General features: G+C 38.8%; 1 protein-coding gene across 6 annotated transcripts in view; it reads right to left on the minus strand.

Moving 5' to 3' along the window:
- Nucleotides 1-574: 574 nt before the first annotated feature.
- Nucleotides 575-17,895, minus strand: part of SCAF4 (SR-related CTD associated factor 4) — a 47,984-nt gene continuing 30,663 nt past the window's right edge. For 5 of the 6 annotated variants that reach the window (XM_074814206.1, XM_074814203.1, XM_074814205.1 and 2 more), the window contains 5 exons: nucleotides 17,690-17,844; nucleotides 11,639-11,801; nucleotides 11,425-11,505; nucleotides 11,113-11,301; nucleotides 575-3,217 (listed from right to left, as the gene is read on the minus strand). In XM_074814206.1, coding sequence (XP_074670307.1) covers nucleotides 2,376-3,217; nucleotides 11,113-11,301; nucleotides 11,425-11,505; nucleotides 11,639-11,801; nucleotides 17,690-17,844 — 1,430 coding nt within the window. In that variant the 3' untranslated portion in view covers nucleotides 575-2,375. Of the gene's footprint in view, nucleotides 3,218-7,647; nucleotides 9,078-11,112; nucleotides 11,302-11,424; nucleotides 11,506-11,638; nucleotides 11,802-17,689; nucleotides 17,845-17,895 lie in introns of those variants that run through there. The other variant, XM_074814207.1, reaches the window with a different exon arrangement.

Consider the following 17,895-nt stretch of genomic DNA (forward strand, 5'->3'; position numbering starts at 1 on the left):
GAACCTTGCTGATTTGGAAGCCGGGTGTGTGCAGTTCTTTACTTTCAAACATGTTTTCTCAGGTGGGGCTAAATGCCAGGTGGCATGCTTGCCTAAAGTCAGTGCTGTACTGAAGGACCTAGAAATGCTTGGTTTATGTACAAATCGTTGTAACTGGCAGGCATAGGCTTAGTCACCAAGGTGTTAATTGCTAATGCTGTATTGCCTTTATCAGTAACAGATGCGTGCACCAAGCTAATTCACCTTTACGTACAAATTTCTGGCTTGGCTTATTTTAAAGCCAGAAATACAGAAGCTGTAGAAGGGGAGGATACACTTACACTGATGATGCTGTAAAGATGATGCATTGATAGTAAGTCTGTTATACAATCACTGCTTCAGAAGGCAGTAAGAAATTGTTTGGCAAAAGACATCCAAGGTTTTCCTAGGCTTTGTTTTCAAATTCCTAATAGGGGAAATGGAGAGAATGTGAGGTGGCATTTGTGTGAACAGATAAGCCTTCCATCTCTCTCATTCTTGTCTTCAGACCTTTTAATAAAAGTGTATTCATTAAAAAAAATTCCTACCTCCTTAACAGAATTATGGCAGTTTTTACTAAGACAAGTCTTAAACGTAAGACATAAGTGTCTGGCTTTGTATGAAAAAAGTTAGTTCTGCTGGCCCAGCATGAAACAAACATTAAGGACACAAGTTTTAACACATGGAAGTTGAGTTCACTACAAGTATGTAAACAGTTTTTTTTCTCTCTTTATTCTGCTATTGCAAGAACATAAAAATATATGTCCTCTCCCCAGTCCGTAACTCATTTGCTTTCCCTCCCACCCCCCTCCCTCCCCCAGAAAAAATTCCCTTTGCTGCAGAGCAGCTATGAAAAAGTACTGATGTAAGAAAGCAGCTGCCCTTCACTCAGGGAAAAAAAAACAACTTTAAAAGTAGAACACACCTATATCAAGGAGAAAAAAAGAAAAAATTTAAATATGCACAGGATTCATACACTTTTTCCACTGTTTCTAGAATTAAACAAGCTTCAACTGAGCCTGGCAGCCTGGTGCGTGGCCGATCGACGAGCGAGTGCATTTCAGGGCAGAACTGCTGGGGCTCTGATTCCACTCGCTGCAGCGTGGCCGTGTTTCAAATCTCTGTGCCTGAAGGGCCGGCCACCAAAAACTAGTATTTGCCCTCTTAAAATTTGACAGAATTACTGAAGTGATATGGACAGAAGATGGTAAAACTTATACAAGAAAATGCACTCTTTGTCCATCAGTCCAATAGGTACAAGACTAGGTGGGTAAAAGTTTTAAACCTACCTCTTGCAGGGTTACAGGAGGTAGACATCGTTAACACAGCCAACAGTAGCAGCCCAGATTCGTGTGAATGAAGAGGCAGCATTTTAAAATCCTCACACACCCTCCCGCCTCCCTTCTTTTCCCAGCCCCATTTAAAAAAAATAGCATTTTATATTGTGTTTTGGTGTCTTTGATTTCTCTTTCACCCCACTTTTCAAAAAGCATCAATGAATAACAAGTACAAAAGATGCTGAACTGGTGTGCTTCCTGGCCCACCACACAGTAATTTTATAACATCACAAGCAGAGCAGGCTAAGTATGTCTGGAGGTGTCCACTTTAAAAAAAAAAAAAAAGGCTAATTAGGGCAACATTTACCACAGAACCAGTTGGAGGGGGGGAAAAAGAAAAAAAAAAAGAAAAATGATTGCATTGCAAACACTAAACAGTTAACTCTTCAATTAATTAACATTTTAAAACCACTAGCTTTTACCTAGTATGGTCAAGTAGATCATTAAAATGCAGCAATCTAAAAATCAAGATGACTATTACAAATAAAAATTTGCTTCTGTGAATAGCTACACAAACAGATGTATTTCTTTTAACAAATATAAACAAAACAGTCTAATTTAGACTCCAGTACAGCATTAACAGTTCAGACTTTAAGATGTTGAACACTCCTTTTCCACTTCAGTGCAGTGTAGGAAGAATAGCACACGTTAAAGTTTGTTACGAAAATAGAGTTTATTAAAAACACATCCCTATTGTTTTGAGGAGCTTTCACCGTTACCTTTTCTTAAATTAAAAAAAAAATAGAAAGCACTTCTACTTCTGATTTGTAAACTTTTTAAAGTCAAAACTTTAAAAAAGTTACAGCAAAAATGGGTAATATTTTAATCATATCTTCAGTATTTTGTGTTATGTTGTGGCTATTTTAAATAGAAGGGAAGCAATCAAATTGCTTACAATTCCCCGCCAACTACTGAGGGGCTGTGATAAAAGCAGAAGCAAATATAATACAGCAGACTGTACAACTCTAAAGCTCTACACTCCAACAAATGTCACTGTCGTCTTTCGACAACTTCCAGTCGCTAGCGAGGCGCCTCCGCCACTGAGCCCATATCCTTTTCTGCTTGTTCCACAGATGAGGTAGCCTCCGATGTTAACTCTTCAACAGGTTTTACACCTGTAGGTTCAGACTCTCCCGCAGCAAGTTCTGAAACAATGTCTGCATCTTCCATTTTGCCGCTATGAGATTCGTGGTTTTTGTCGCCATCTGCCCTGTCTGTCATCTCCGGTTTTTCTTTTCCTCGGTTTTCTTCCTTGTCTCTACGAGACTCCCTATCTCTCGAATCTCTCTCTCTGTCTCGATGGCCACTGGACCGCCTGTTTCTGTCCTCCAAGTCTCTGTGTCTGTCACGCTCAGGGCTTCTTCGTCCCCAGTCTCGCCTGTCACGATTACCAAGTCGCTCGTGATCTCTGTCATCGTTGCGGTTACCATAGCGCTCACGATCGTTTTCTACCCGATTCCCGAAAGATCTCCTTCCAAACCTTTCCTGGTCTCTGTTAGGCGTGAACGTCTGCCTGTCATTCCTAAACTGCCTCCCATCTCTGTTATCCTCGGGTCCGCCCGGCCCCCCGCTTCCCGGCATCCCTCCAGGTCTCACAAAGTGACCCGGCGGTGGGAAGGGGGTTTTCATTCCATGGGGGGGAGGCATCCCAAAGCCCCCTGGCCCTGGCGGGGGCCCTCTGTGCATCATGTGGGGAGGCATGTGTCGTGGTGGCATCAAGGGGAACCGCTGCAGAGGAGGGGGTGGCATTCCTGGCGGTCGCTGCAGTGGTATCAAACCAGGCCGGGCACCCAAGAGGCCGGTGGATGGAGTCTGCAACCCAACAACAGGGGCTGGCGGGGGTGGCGCAACTCCTTGAGTGCCTGAAACAAACACACACACACAAAGTAAAATCAGAGACTGGCAGGAGGGGAAAAAAGCATTTTCATCATTTCAAAAACATTCGGAAATTATCTCATTAAATGAGTAACACCAAAATGGGGGGGGGGGGGGGGGGGGGGAAACAGAGCAGCCTGCAAAACCTCCTGTGCTGGCTTGCATACTGTAAGGAGAGCATCGCCTTCAAACTGAAGTTTGTGTCATGCTAGAAATAACTAATATTGCAATAGTAGTAACTAGTCACTTGTCCTAAAAGCTTCCTTTTGTGAATAACCCATTGCCATTTTGCAGCTCAGAGCTCTTCCTGATCTCCTGCTCAGTGCCTTGCTTTGCTAGCTGACTGCTGGTGAAACACCTTCCTCATTGGTTGTGCTACCTACGCTTCTAATTAAAGCCACCTCACCTCCTCTAGTTAGCTTTAAAACATTACTCCTCTATTACAAACATCAGCAAAATCATATCAGGCTAAAATGCCTGAGATTTGAACTGGTCATCAACGTGATTTTGAACGTGCAGAAGAGGCAGCCAATACAGTAAGCTGTGAAGGGAGAGGTAAGGTCGGACCAGGGCTGGAGTAGGAGTGGGAAATCGCAGAGTTTAATTTACTGTTCCAGAGAAAGGGGATACAATAAACTTTTAGCAGCATAAACCTTGCAATGTAAACTAAAAGGAAACACAACAGGTAATTTCTGGATTTTTTTTTTTTTTAAATACAAATTTCCATCCTTTATAGCACATATCCAACACCAACTGTTTTCCGTTTTTATTCCTGGACTGTTGTTTTTAGCATGATCTGCATAAGAGTAAAAGAATTTAACTCTCAAAACATACCATTTGAGAAAGCTCAGCCCTTGTTGTTAACATCAACACAACAACCCAAAATGAACGAGGATTACCAAGCTCCAGATGAGGACTTCATACCAGTAAGCATGTGCCAGCTTATCTCATGTGCCTCCTTTTGTCTGAACTAGTAACATTACTGTTTCATGTTCTCTGCAGCCTTTATACTGGACCTGTCTGCTCTTTCTGCTCACTAGCAGTTATTTACCTGAAAATAAGCTCCATATCTGAGAAAGCATGTGTTTTTTTAAAAACTCCCAAACTGAAATTTAAAAGAATCAACAGTTGGCAGCAGAACAAGCGCAAATCTGTCCTAATCCATCCTGCGTTCCTTTATAAATTTGTTGAGACTATAAATAATGTTTTATTTCCATGTATATTAATAAAAATTAAAGTTAAGAATGCAGATTATGTAAAACTTTCTAAGTCCTGTCCTGAGTAAAACTAGAATGTGAAATAGCTATGTGAATTAATACTAGAATTAAATACCTGGCAGTGTCCTCAGTGAAATCTGCACTTTGATTTCAGCCTAATGAGCCCAGTGGAGCAGCCATCCCCAATAACCTTCCATTCAGCTGATGTAGCTTCCCTCTTCCTCCATCTGATTCGTTTAGCATTTTATCCAAAACATGCCTGAGCCTTCTGAAGAACATACGTGCTGCCCTTTCACCATACCACTTCTTGCACTTAAGAACATCTCTAACAGAAACTTTTTTATCTAAGTGCTCTTTATATTCATATTAGAAGGAAATTACATTTTGCCGATCAGGAGGACTCAGGTAATAAAGATGTGAATATTCTTCCGGTCCATGGTATCACCTTACCTTCCCTTCCAAGCAGTCACTTTTAAGACACAGCTTGATAGGTCACACTCTTTGAAAGAAATGTTCCAGCAGCAACAGGGTATTTTTTCTGTTTGGGTTTGGTTTTTTTTTCCTCCTTTTTAACTTTAAAATTCACAGCCCTCCCCCTCCTCCTGTTCATAACCAGGGCTGTAAATCACCTAGTTTAAACTCCTCTCATGACTTACTACTACAGATCTGACGAGACAGACATATGGCTAATGATATCTTCCAAGAATGTTACTTTGCTGAATTCTGAGGTTTGCAGATATTTTTGTTGATAAGTAAATTCTTCCAGAGATTAAAAATAAGGCAGAAAAGAATAACAGATCTAATGAGCTGAAGAGGATAAACTGCTTCTGCTCTATAGCAGCAGAGTAGATGTGGGTTACAACAGCATGAACGTGAGGCAAGTGTGAAAAGTTTTTTTAAATTTCACAAGTACGAGTAATTTAATTTTTCAACCTTAGTTCTACACAAAATGCAGCACAGAAGCAGCGTAACAGTATCTGAGGCTCGTTCTCTTTCAATCTGGACTGCATCAGCAGGGCAGCTGAACACTTTTAATTTTAAATCAGTGCACTCAAATTCTGAGGCTGTAAAAAGAACTATTAGAGTTTCCTTGCTGTGCTGACAAATCAGGCACCAGTTAAAAGTTTACTCTCAAAGACCTGTCCAAAACCACATCCAAGTCTACTGAAAATTCTCAGTAAAATTAGTGGTACAGATTGCACATGCAATGTCTAGGAAAATGTAAAGCCCCTTCTCTTATATAGGGGACAACAGTATGTAAAATTTAAATAGTTTGTCAAACTTGAAAAGAGGTACCAGAGCTCCTAAAGAAACAATAAAGTGATTTAATGACCATCTCATACCTGTACAGGTGAGTGATGGAATTTATCTGCCCCAGCCTGTATTTTATTCATTTGTTCATAACTGCAAGCCTTTTTGTAGTAGCTAACCTTGTCTTCTTGCTTACAGGTGTGGAATACAACCATCCCTTCCACCAGCTGCTTATTCTGCTTAACTTGGCCAAGACATGGCTTTTAATAAAAGACATGGCTTTTAATACTGGAAATATAATCCTCAGACCTTACACCTGGTATGTTGTTCTGTCCAAATGTGTAAGAATATAATTGCTTTCACAACTTATTTTTATTTGTAACTTTTACCAGTGATGCATAGCGAAAGGTCCTCAGAACTCGCGAAGAGTGTTTACAATGAAGAATGCAGATGCAAGTGTACTAGGAAAACCCATCGCCAACCACGAGTGTTGTTTCACAGGTGCAAGAACAATCACACAGTGTTACAAATTTCATAATTTCACTTTACTCGTAAGACACAGCCCAAAATGCTAAAGCTGTCCTGAAGAAGTGTCTTCTCTCCAGAGAGGTCACAGGAGTCATCCTTACGGTTTTGATAAATTAGGTAAAAAGCCAGATTTCTGTGTCATAGTAATTCCATTTCTGATTATCTTCTCTTCTGGCTGGACAAATCCCATGTTCCCTTGTGATAGTTATCAGTGTTACAAATGCTAATGTAACTGAGAAGTGTAGCATCTGATTTATTAATTTTTTTAAGTGAACTCTGCTCACTAAGTGATTATAGTGTCTCTTATAATCTGTTAAATTACTTCTCAGCTGTGCTGTTATAAGAAAGCAAGTAGAGGAATGGTGTTTTCTGTATCTGACAGAGCAATCCTGCTTCAAATACACCTCCTTTGCAAATATGATGAAAATATATATGAGAACAAGAAATCAAAAGCTTACGATTCCAGATAAAGGTTTACGCTTTGAGTTTGATGCTGATGTTCTGCAACATTTAGCATGTCACCTTAATCCTTCTATCGTTCTCCAGTGGGGAATGCTGCATCTTAAAACTAGAATATGAAATACTACCAGGAAATTCTTGAAAGAGAGACAATGTTGTAAGTCTTTGTGTCTTTTTCTGGAGTTTGATACAGAATCCTTTAGACCAGGCCAAGACTGTAAAGATAGAAGCCTGAACATAAGAGACTAAATATCGTTTCACAGCTTAAATAACTTGCCATAAATACCAACATTTTTTAGGGTAGTCATTGTCCATCACTGAAGCCTGTAGGAGCTTGCTCCTATTCATGTAAGATGCTTAAACAAGGATGTAAGTCAAACTACATTATGTGTACAGTGTTGGTTAGTGGTATTGAGATTTCTAAAACTCCTGCTTTATAAAACATAAACACTAAACTGATCCAGGTCAAGGGAATCATCAAGGCAAAACTGAATTCCATGAATGGTGCTTGAGAGTTCATGCTCCCTTACCTCTGAATTCTCATCCCATAGTATTATGAAAGCAACAGTCATATATATAAGTAGCAAACATGCAGTGTTTGTTGTGCTTTTAAAATGGGCTATCACAAGAAATCTGGAAATGTATTAGGTTTATCCCTGTTCGTATCCTGTATTAATAAAAAGCTCATCCCTCCTGTGAAAGAAGCATCCACTTTCTAATATAGTAATACTCTGATGAGCTCAGAGAATATTGTAGTCTGTCTTTTATAATTTAATGCAGATTACAAAAAGAGCAGGTAGTTACTTAAGAACAAACCAGCAAGGGAGAAAGAATAACTCAGCATGCATTAACAGGAAACGAATACCAAGTTCGATGAGAACTACAGTATAATTAATCTTTGATAATATGTAATTATCGTTATAGGAATTTTGGTAAAAAGCACTAGATCAGAACCTACAAACTGCAATATGGTGTATTTAATCAAGATAATAGATCACAGAATCTGAATATTCAAAACATAGCATCTGCAACAGCAGTTTATTACTGGTCCAAATTACAGCATTTGCTCAACACTAAGAACAAGTTGGCAAATCAAAAATGATTTAAAAGCCTGTCACTTTCTGCAATATGCACATGTAAAAGGAGTCTAAAAATATCTGCTTTGCAGATCACTTAAAAAAATGACATATGAGCGCACACTCACAAAACCAGTTACAGTCTGGATAATCTTGTTCAAATTAAGAACAAGAAGCTATAACAGCAGCGAATACGATCAAAGATACAACTAAATAAAAACAACCTGAGGGTGGTTTTTAGAAATAAGCACAAAAAAATTCAGACACAATGTCCACGAGGGATCACTCCTCTGAAGCACAAACATGTCTTTGTTGGAAGTGATGAAAAAATTACATTGGAGGAATGAATGAAATTAGTGGAGATGAAACAGAACGTAACTTACATTACTAAGAAAGCATATGATATCTTACAATAATCAATTTAGAATTACTTTGTAACATATCTTCCATATAAAAACTGAACAGATAAGCTTCATTTTGAAGTTACAAAAATTAGAAAAGAGCTCCTGCATTTGTACAGATTACATAAGGTGTTCTCAAGCAAGGTTTAGATTTCTTTGACAGTCTCTTCAGAGCAATCTTCATTCCTTGAATTCAGCCTGCTGAAGTAAGTTCTTCTATCCTGCCCAAATATCCGAAGAACATTTCTTCATTCTTCATGTTACACTACTCAAGCCCCTTCATCCCTGTTTCCCCAAGGAGAGTCCTCATGACATATTTCATGATGCTGTCAAACAAATCTTTCTTCCACCTTCTTATCTCAGCTTGGAGAGCCACATCATGGGTATGTTTAACGAGCAGTTTGAGGACTTCGTGAGAAACCAGTCACACGAGCAGTCATCTCTATTCAAAAGGCTAAACCATATACTTTTGCACATCAGGTCCTTTAGTCTGAAGCATCTGATTTCCTTTGTCTGCACTTTCCCATGGCTAACTCAGGGTGATGCCGTACCTACTCAATCACTTTGTTCAGTTCATTTGCCTCTGACCTGTACAAGACTGTAGGTCAGGCACTAAGGCTACGTTTAAACTGTCAAGCCAGCAAGTACTTCTGGGCTCCAGGACCGGGATGCATATGTAGATTGCATCTCACGTCCGCACACATGGTGAAACCCTGGCACACTCCATTTCCCATGCTTTGATTTCCCCAGGAGCAAAACCTGACACACAGAATGGAAAGGAAGGAATGACGATGCAGCCTGGCCAGCTGTTGAACTCAGAGGATGGGGAAGTCAAAACTTCAAGGGACACCTCTTCACTATCTAGATCAGCATGAGTCGTGGAAAACATCACCTCTTTCAAGTTTTTCTTCCAGCCTAAGGAGAGACCAGATCTGGACTCTCACACACAGAGCTAAGCTCAATTGATAAGTGAATCAAAGTGGTTTTAAGAAGACAGTTTCATCTCTGTTAACTTACTGAAAAGTTTTAAAAGCAAAAACAACTGATATTAATCTTTTATCTTTAATCATGTAAAATATTATAATCTGTTTCTTCTGTTTTTCTTGTATCTTATATCAGATTGTGAACAGTCCCCCTTAACTCTGAAGTGTCAGGATTGAAGGATTTTACATTAAATCCTTGACTGTAAATAACAACTTCTTGAAATAAGACACTCATCAACATAAAATGCTATTACTTAAGTAAACACATAGATCTCTAAGCTATTACTTCAGGACTACTCTGTAAGCTCACACATGCAATCTTATAAAAAAAAATTCTCCTATCCCCTTGTTGATGAGACTGAACATTGAGAGAAGTCACTCTGACTGCATGGACAACTTTATCTGCCTGAACTATTCAGTAAACAAGTGAGTAAAAACAAAGGCTAGTTCTTGATCTTCAGATTTATCAAATTTAGCTTCCTTGAACGTGTAAGAATAAAAAAAACCCTACTGTCCCAGTAACTAATACGGGTATAGAATTTACTTCACTCCACTCTTGATTTTGTAAAACCTTTTTCTTATGTGTATAGCAATACAGCAAACTGCGGAGTAACTTAATACATTCCAAAGGCTTGGAATAAAAAGCTGAAGTTAAGCCATACAAGATACAGTACCATAACACTTCAAAAATCTGGTAATACTGTATTTCAATTACGAAAAGTGTAACTTCATCATTAAGATGGGAATGTCTTAAATGTATACTCTGATACTCCTCATCACTACAAAATTCTCTCAATGCATGGTGTCACCGCAGAATTTTTTTTAAGCTTTTCTCTGTTTTCCAGAGATAACTCTAAAACAATTAGCTGGTTTTGCGTATCTGCTTTGATAGATTTTAAAAAGCAGACTTATTTTCAGAGAGAAGCAGCTCTTCACTTTGAAAAATGTCTTTTAAAAGGGTCTTATTTTGAGTTTCCAAGAAAGATTCCAAAAATCACTAGTCATGTCTGGAAAATTTAGCCATTAAATCCAATAGAGCAGTAACCTCTCAGGGAGACAAGTATCTGTGTTTTTTCAGTGTATACTGAAAACGTTCTGGGTAGAAACACACTGAAACAAAATTATCTTTCATTCAGTTGTTAGGCTCTCATTTAGAGGTCTGAAATCCCATAAATGTAATAATGTAATTAAAATTTCTAGGAAACAAGTCTCTTGAGTATAATCTTGAGTGACCCATACAAGGCCATTCTAAAATAAAATATTTAGCAGACCTCTGTAACATGAAACAATATACACTCTTCAAAAATCTGATCTAGTTCATATATTGTGAAAAGAAATTTATGTAAGATATCCAAAGTTATCTTGGTTTTGCTAGTCAAAATACCATTTTGTAATATTTAAATAAGGTAGCATACTGTTTAAAAGGTTTCAAAACCTATAATACTGCAGGGCTGAATAAAAGCTTTTGTTTTTTCATTTTATTAAAATAATTTATTCCATACATAAAAAGTATACCGTATTTTCACAGATTTAAAAAACACACTATAAAAAATACTGTTTCTCTGTGAGTTAATTTTACACATGTAATAGTTGAGTCTAAACCAGAGTTCATATGTCATACAGACATTCTGTTGTAAGTTAATTTTCTATATGGTAAAAGCCTCAATTTGTTAAAAGTAGAGAGCATTTCATTCTGTCCTGAATTTGTAACTTAAACGTTCCATCATTACAAAACGCTTGTTTCTTCAGAAAACAGATTTCAATAATAAAAAAAAAAAATTACTGCTCCCTCTGTGCAAAATCAAGCCTCTAAAAATGATTTAAAAGCCGGCAGAAGGGCAGAAATTTCAACAAGTTTAGAAAAATCTGCTTCACTTTCCCATGAACTGTAAGTCAATAGCAAAATCAAAATCATATTTTAAATTTAGAGAACAATAAACAGAAGAATATATCCAAAATGAACTTACCAAGAAGTGGAATAGCTTGTGTGACAGGAGCAGGTACATTAGTAGGTGCTACAGGAGGTGGAACAGTCCCATATATTTTGGAACTATCGGTAGTTTCAGCATTCCCTCTGGATCCAGAAACCACTGTTGGGATGGGATTTCCTACAGATGAATCTTTTGTAGTGTCTTCATTCACACCAGTTGCTGTAGCTAAGAAACAATGCATTGACATATTAAAAAAAAAAAAAAAAAAAAAAAAAAAAAAAGAGTCAGCTTTTCTGCTTGCACGATACCTTCCTTCTACTGCCACTTGCCCAAGATTTAAACACTTACAATTTGGGATGTTTACTGCCGGAGTGTGAGGAACAGATACTGGAGGAGTTATAGGTGGTGGTGGTCCAGGAGGAAGAAAGCCTATAAAAAAAGTATGTATTAACAGTGAGTATCACTTTACCAAAACATACTTGTGCAGTTTACATGGCAGATGCTTTTATTTGATATGTGGTTAAAAAAAGGACTTAATATTCCTAAAAATATATAAATGTACCTGGGGGTAAATGCATTGGGTTGAAACCAGGACGTAAAAATGGAGGTGGCGGTGGTGGTGGCACTCCAGGAGCAAATCCAGGAGGTGGGATTCCTAAAGGTGCTGTGAAAGCAGGTGGTTGGAGTGCACCGACCACTGGAGGACCTGATGGATGTGGTGGAACCTAAGAAAAAAGGAAGAGGAAAAATGTTACCTCTAGACCTACTGGATTATTTGTTGTTCAGCTGTGGACTGCTGTCTTCTGGGCTTTGTCCATCAAAACAAGAAAAATTAAGCTACCTTAAATTACTCTGCAAGAGGGTGACTTACATAACTGATCTAATTAGCAGTCAAAGAACTCCTACAACTTAAAATATCAACATCGATCTTATTTGCCTTTGTTCTTAAAGATAATGTTATTCTCTGTGGTAAATGGATATTAATGCATGCTGGTAACTCATCTAAATATACCCTTTACACAGCAGCGGGAATTGATTTTACCATCCAGCATGATTCATTATAATGCACACAACTTTGGAGCAATTAAAAACACTTTCTTTTTTCTTTTTCGCTACCTGAGTTTGTATATCAGAGTGACTATTGTTTCCTAATTATTTTACTTTAATTTTGATTTATATCAAGCTCTGAATGAAAACTGATTTAAATTAAGTTGGTCCTTAGACTCATATTTATGAGCTTGCTGTAAAAACTACATTAAATGTGCGGGAATCAAAAGGAAAAAAAAGTTTAATCAAAATACGCTCTGCATTTAAAACTGAAGTGATTGTAACTGACTCGCCTCCATGACCATCAAAATTTCAGAACTACTACACCAAGACCCTTCCATGACTCTTTTTATTTCTAGAGTAAAGAAGGAAAAGCCTTTACTGTTTTATTCTCAGAACTGAAAGAAGTGGCACTAAACCAAAGTAAGCAAAATATTCTCCTTAAACCTGGAGAAGATGCTAAAACTGCCAAGCACCCAATACCACTTCAAACTTTCCAAGTTCTTTACCAATGACTAGGTTAGTGAGCTGAGCTCACTTGTACTATTAGAGTTTTAAAATCTATTAATTACAATAGTCTTTAAGTCATTAGATTTTAGTGTAGACTTTTTATTTTTAGTTTTAAATTGTTATTTATTGGTTTATAATAACCTGCTGATTAGGCCCTGGCCTGAAGTTCAGCTAACTGAGCAGGATGTGAGCAACTACTGGATGTGGCACAAGGAATTGCCAGATGTGACAGATAACAATGTGAGAAGATGACAAAAGTTACAGATGGCACCATGAGGGATGGCTGGATTCTGCAGGTGGTTAAGGGGATGTTATGTGAACAGCCAAACTTCAGTGAGAAGGTGCACTGAGAACCTTCAGGGGATTAGGACCTTGCAAGGCCAACAGTGCACAGGTAGCATATCTAGGGGTACCATATAAGGCCAAGACTACCCAGATGAACATTGAGTAACCATAGAGGTGTTTCATTAATCACAGTTAAAGCTTTAGAAAGTGCTCCAAAACAACAGTAACCTAACAGTCTCAGTAAGTCTTTTTGTTTTATAGGGCACTCCTTCAAAGAACAACAGCTTACAAAATGAGCCAGGCATAGTGACAGATCTGTTGATCGCAGTAATGTCCTGTGAAGCAAGTGCTTCATGTACAGAGTGTATACACAGCAGAAGGAACTGAGGAGCAGTATCGGTAAGGCAAAAAGGTTTAAAAAAGAGGGGAAACTTGCTAAGTGCTGTCGGTTCTTAAGTAGTTAAAAGCTGAGAAAACTGTGGATGAAGCATGTGTATGCAGTGGCTTAAGAAAGTATAATGAATAGTAAAATATGATGATGGAACCAGAATAGAAGTAGCATCAAATGAAGATGGTTTAGATACATATTAGAGGATATTCATACCTAATTATCCAAGCTTAACCACTGTACTTATTTTTTTTCTAAAAAGTTAGCCCTCTAATACATAGTTGTAAGTAACACATTAAAGTCTTTCCTTTAAGCAGAAAGAAGAAAGACTGTAAAAATCTATGCATAAATGTCACAACATCTAATTTAAAATACAATTTGAAGTATAAAGTTTCTCTGTTTGTTAAAGAGATGGAACCAATAGCTAATAAACATTGACGGACAACAAGTACAGAGGACTGCTGAACAGTGTCAGAATAATAGCTAATGAATTGGATAAAACAAAGTACCAAAAATGCTACTGGGGAGACCCTTTATTAATGGTGAGACAAATACGGTAAAACCTGGTATTTTATTAGCAACATTGGAAACTGGAATGACTGACCTCTCAATAACTGTAATGCAGACTGCCAGGTGCATCTCAATGAACACGTCTTGGGGTTTGGCCTGTGTCCAGGTACAACAATTTCTTACTGCACAGCTCTCAGATTGAGACTTGAAGGAGAATCATTGGCCCTGTGAACTAAAGGAGCACAGTCTACCTACAGTACTCCAAGACAAGTAAATATATATTTAAGGGCACCAGGAGTCTCCAGCAGGAAGACTGCAAAGGAGGAGTCTGCCAGTTTCAATAGGAAGGGTACGGGATGGATGTTGGACCAAGTTACCTAGTGTGTGGGATCGAGAAATACATCATGAAATTTGGGAGGTACACACTCAACTTGGACTCTAGTTTCTGGGTGAAAACCCATGAAATGAAGAAAAGGGACTCTGGGTTGGTTTGGGAAACTTATGGAAAAGGGTGGCCACAGCAAACCCCCTGGACTTCAATGTGTAACCCTGGCAAAGCCTGAGCCACGGTTCACTGTAAAAGAACGGCAGCTTGGGTAGGGTAACACCAAGCTTTGCCAGGAGAACAGAACACCTATTGCCCAAAACCTCAGCAATACAAGTGATATCACAAGTGCTATTAACTGAAACTGACTCACAATAGCCAAGAAACAGACTTAAGCTGATCTTGGATACTGCAATATGACTTAAACACAGACCTACCCTCAGAGCAGACCACTGAGGTGGATTACTCAGACCTGCAGCAGTGGGACCAGATTCAGCAACAGCTCAGAGATCTGATTCTACAGGCAAGAAAAGGGCTCACTCCAGCAGCACAACACAGCAGAAGTATCCCACCTCTCCTGCTAACAACCCAGGACCCTGTGGCTGAGAAGATGCTGTGTGCTCTGTTGAGGCCAAAGAACCAGACTTACCTACACAGGCTATCGCTCTTAGAAGGACGTTATTGATTTTAAGTGCCTTACTCCATAGAGGTTTCATTCTTGGGTCCAGGTGATAGCGGCAATAATGGGAGGTCAGTCTGCAGTTAGTTACATGGTTCACAGGTCACGCCCAGCAGAGCAGGCTCCAGCCCTGTGTCCAGCCCATGCAGGGGTAGCACAGAAGGCCCATTCAGGCTCTACCAGAGAGAAGAGTGATGCAGCTCCTCCCCAATCTACCTTTAAGCATGCGACTGTTAGGGCTGTGGGCAGATCACAATGCTGCTGACTAGGCCCTGGCCTGAAGTTGGGCTTCATGAGAAAGGGCATTAAGGGCATGAGAAGCTACTGGACACAACATGAGAAACTGCCAGATGTGACAGATAACAATGTGACAAGCTGACAAGTTACACGTAGTGGCATAAGGGATGGCTGGATTTTGCAGGCGGTTAACAGGGTGCTTCATGAACAATAGCCAGACTTCACAGATAACTGTAAAGGAGCACTGGGGATCTTCGGAGAAAAAGGATCTTCCTTGTGAGGCCCACAGTGCATAAGTAACCATTTCCAGGATACCATACAAGGACAGTATTACTTAGGTAATCGTATCATAAATAACAAATCTGGGTAGGGATGCAGCACAACTGAGACCAACACGGAAAAAAATAATTAGGGGAGAGTTGTTTACTTGGGAGGAGATTGGAGTAAAGAAAGGGAGGAGAAAGCACAATAAAAAGGAAGGTCAAGAAGTGAGAAAAACAGAGAGTAAGTTATGGGACTCGTGCAGTCAAAGCTGTTTGGGGTTGTCTGTCAGGCAGCCCTATGCTTGGTCACTGCAGCCTGAGTCAGGACAACACTGACAGCCTGTTCTGACATACGAACGCATCAAACCTGCTCCTCCAGTCAGAGGGACCAGGTGGGCAGGGTGCTTTCCATGGCTAACAGGGGACCAGACAGACAGACGGACGGATTGAGCAACGTTGTATCACTGTACTGATGTCCATTCCAGGCTGGACAGCAGCAGCAGCTACCCAGCACTCCACTACAACCTCCCCACCTCTTACAGTCCCACACACTGAAGCCCAATACAAATGAAAGCAGTTGTGCTTGTATCAGAGGACAAAAATACATCAGCTAATTAAAATGCAATGGTACTCTACAAAGCTATTTAAACAAAAGAAGTGGAATATAATGAGCTTTTTCCTTCAGGTATTAGGTCACATTTGTATATTACAAAACATGGTTTTTTTCTGCTACTAACACCACCAATATCATCACAGCTGAACTTACATTTGCAAGTTTTAAGAACTATTTACAAATTATTAAGCTACTGTAAAATTATGGCCAGAGAAGACAACTTAATCGGTCAAATGTAAGACAGCATGAAAAAGTTCACAGTGAAATGAAAGATGAAGACTAAATACAGTTCTCTGATCCTGGCCTGAATTTGAAAGACACAAGTTTCTTTGCCATAATAAAAAACTGAAGCGCATGAGGCTGAGACAAGCAATCAGCATACGCAGTATATTCTGAAGTTGGTTGTTTTTTTCTTTACACTTTCTTTTTCAGCATGGATTTAAGGAAAATAAAATCACTACTATTTAATGCAGTTAATGGCTATTACTGAAATTAGAAATTTGACTTACGTGTTCATTTATTAGTAACACCTTAGAGCATTTGGGGAATTCTGTGTCAAAACAACACAAAATTCAACATACTATATTCTCAAATCATGTAACTGGCTAAATTATGTATGTCTTCAAATAGTTTCAATTCTTGATCTTTTGAGTGTCTGTCACTGTAGTTCATATATCACCTTTTCTCAAGATGTAAAACCATTGGTATGCTACTATTTTAATAATGACAAGAAAGAAACTATTACTATAAAAGTAGTAATGTGTCTTTCAGTAAGTAAAGCTAAAAAAAAAAATACAGATTATAAAACACCAGAGGGAGTAATTATTATTACACGGTACTTAAACTAATGGTAAAATTTCAGTGTTCTTTTAGCAAATGAATATACAACTATACAGCTTTGACTAAAGAACCATTATAACAACAAAAGAAGAGTATGAAAATTTTTATATTAAATTCCCAAAGGCTGTTCAAAGAGAGTATACACAATATGAACAAACATGAAAGGCACGTGCATATTTTAGCAGGTCTACAGCTTATTTAAGCCAACAGTGAGAAAAATTAATCAGGAAACACAAAAAAATGCAATCATAAAATTGAGAGGATGAAATTCACCCCATTAATAAAAAGAATCTACGGTAATAATTTACCTGGGACTGAGAGAGCAGGTATTAGAAGTACAGTCCTACAATACTCCAAATAAAGATCTGGCAGACACACATACGTTCTGTCTACATTAACATTAGAACAGCAATGAGGTTTTGGAGCAAATCCTCTGTCATTCCCACTAACCACGTGCTGACTCAGTTCCCAGGGCTGTTCTGGTACATGCAAACTACATCCCTATTCAGGGAAATCAAACCAGACACTCTGCTCCTGCTGGGCACAAAACATGCTCCAAACCCTAATGGGTTTGGGTTTTTTTAAAGTCTTCCATTGCCACTGTGACTTCGCAGAAATGTTCTTCTACAACACTGTTCTGGTCTTTACATGAAGAAACTCAAATAATGGATTTCAGGTGCATACTCGATTTATGGTACAGGAAAGTTATCTTCATAAATTGACAGCATAGCCAGTCTGCTAACAAGAGCATTTTTAACCACGGACAACATGACACACGCACTAACACACACAAAATCAGCTAGTTATCATTCATTGCATTTCCTCCCTCTCTTTAACTTATGTATTGCCATGCTGAATTATTATTTAAAGCAAGTTTTTGTTTAGATATCCAGAGCAAATGAGAAGCAGCTCTCACCTGTGGAGGAGGTACTGTTATTGGTGCAGGCATGGGAACAGGAATTGGAACTGGTAAAGCTTTAGGTATAGGCGACACTGGTTCATTATGTGTAGCTTCTGCACCTCCATTTTGAGCTACTTCATTTTCAGACTTCTTTGGAATCCCCTTCCACTCTATGCAAAAAAAACCCCACACATACATGTATCAGCTCAGTAGAAATGGAC

Source organism: Strix aluco, chromosome 2, assembly GCF_031877795.1.
Source record: "Strix aluco isolate bStrAlu1 chromosome 2, bStrAlu1.hap1, whole genome shotgun sequence".
Lineage (NCBI taxonomy): Eukaryota > Metazoa > Chordata > Aves > Strigiformes > Strigidae > Strix > Strix aluco.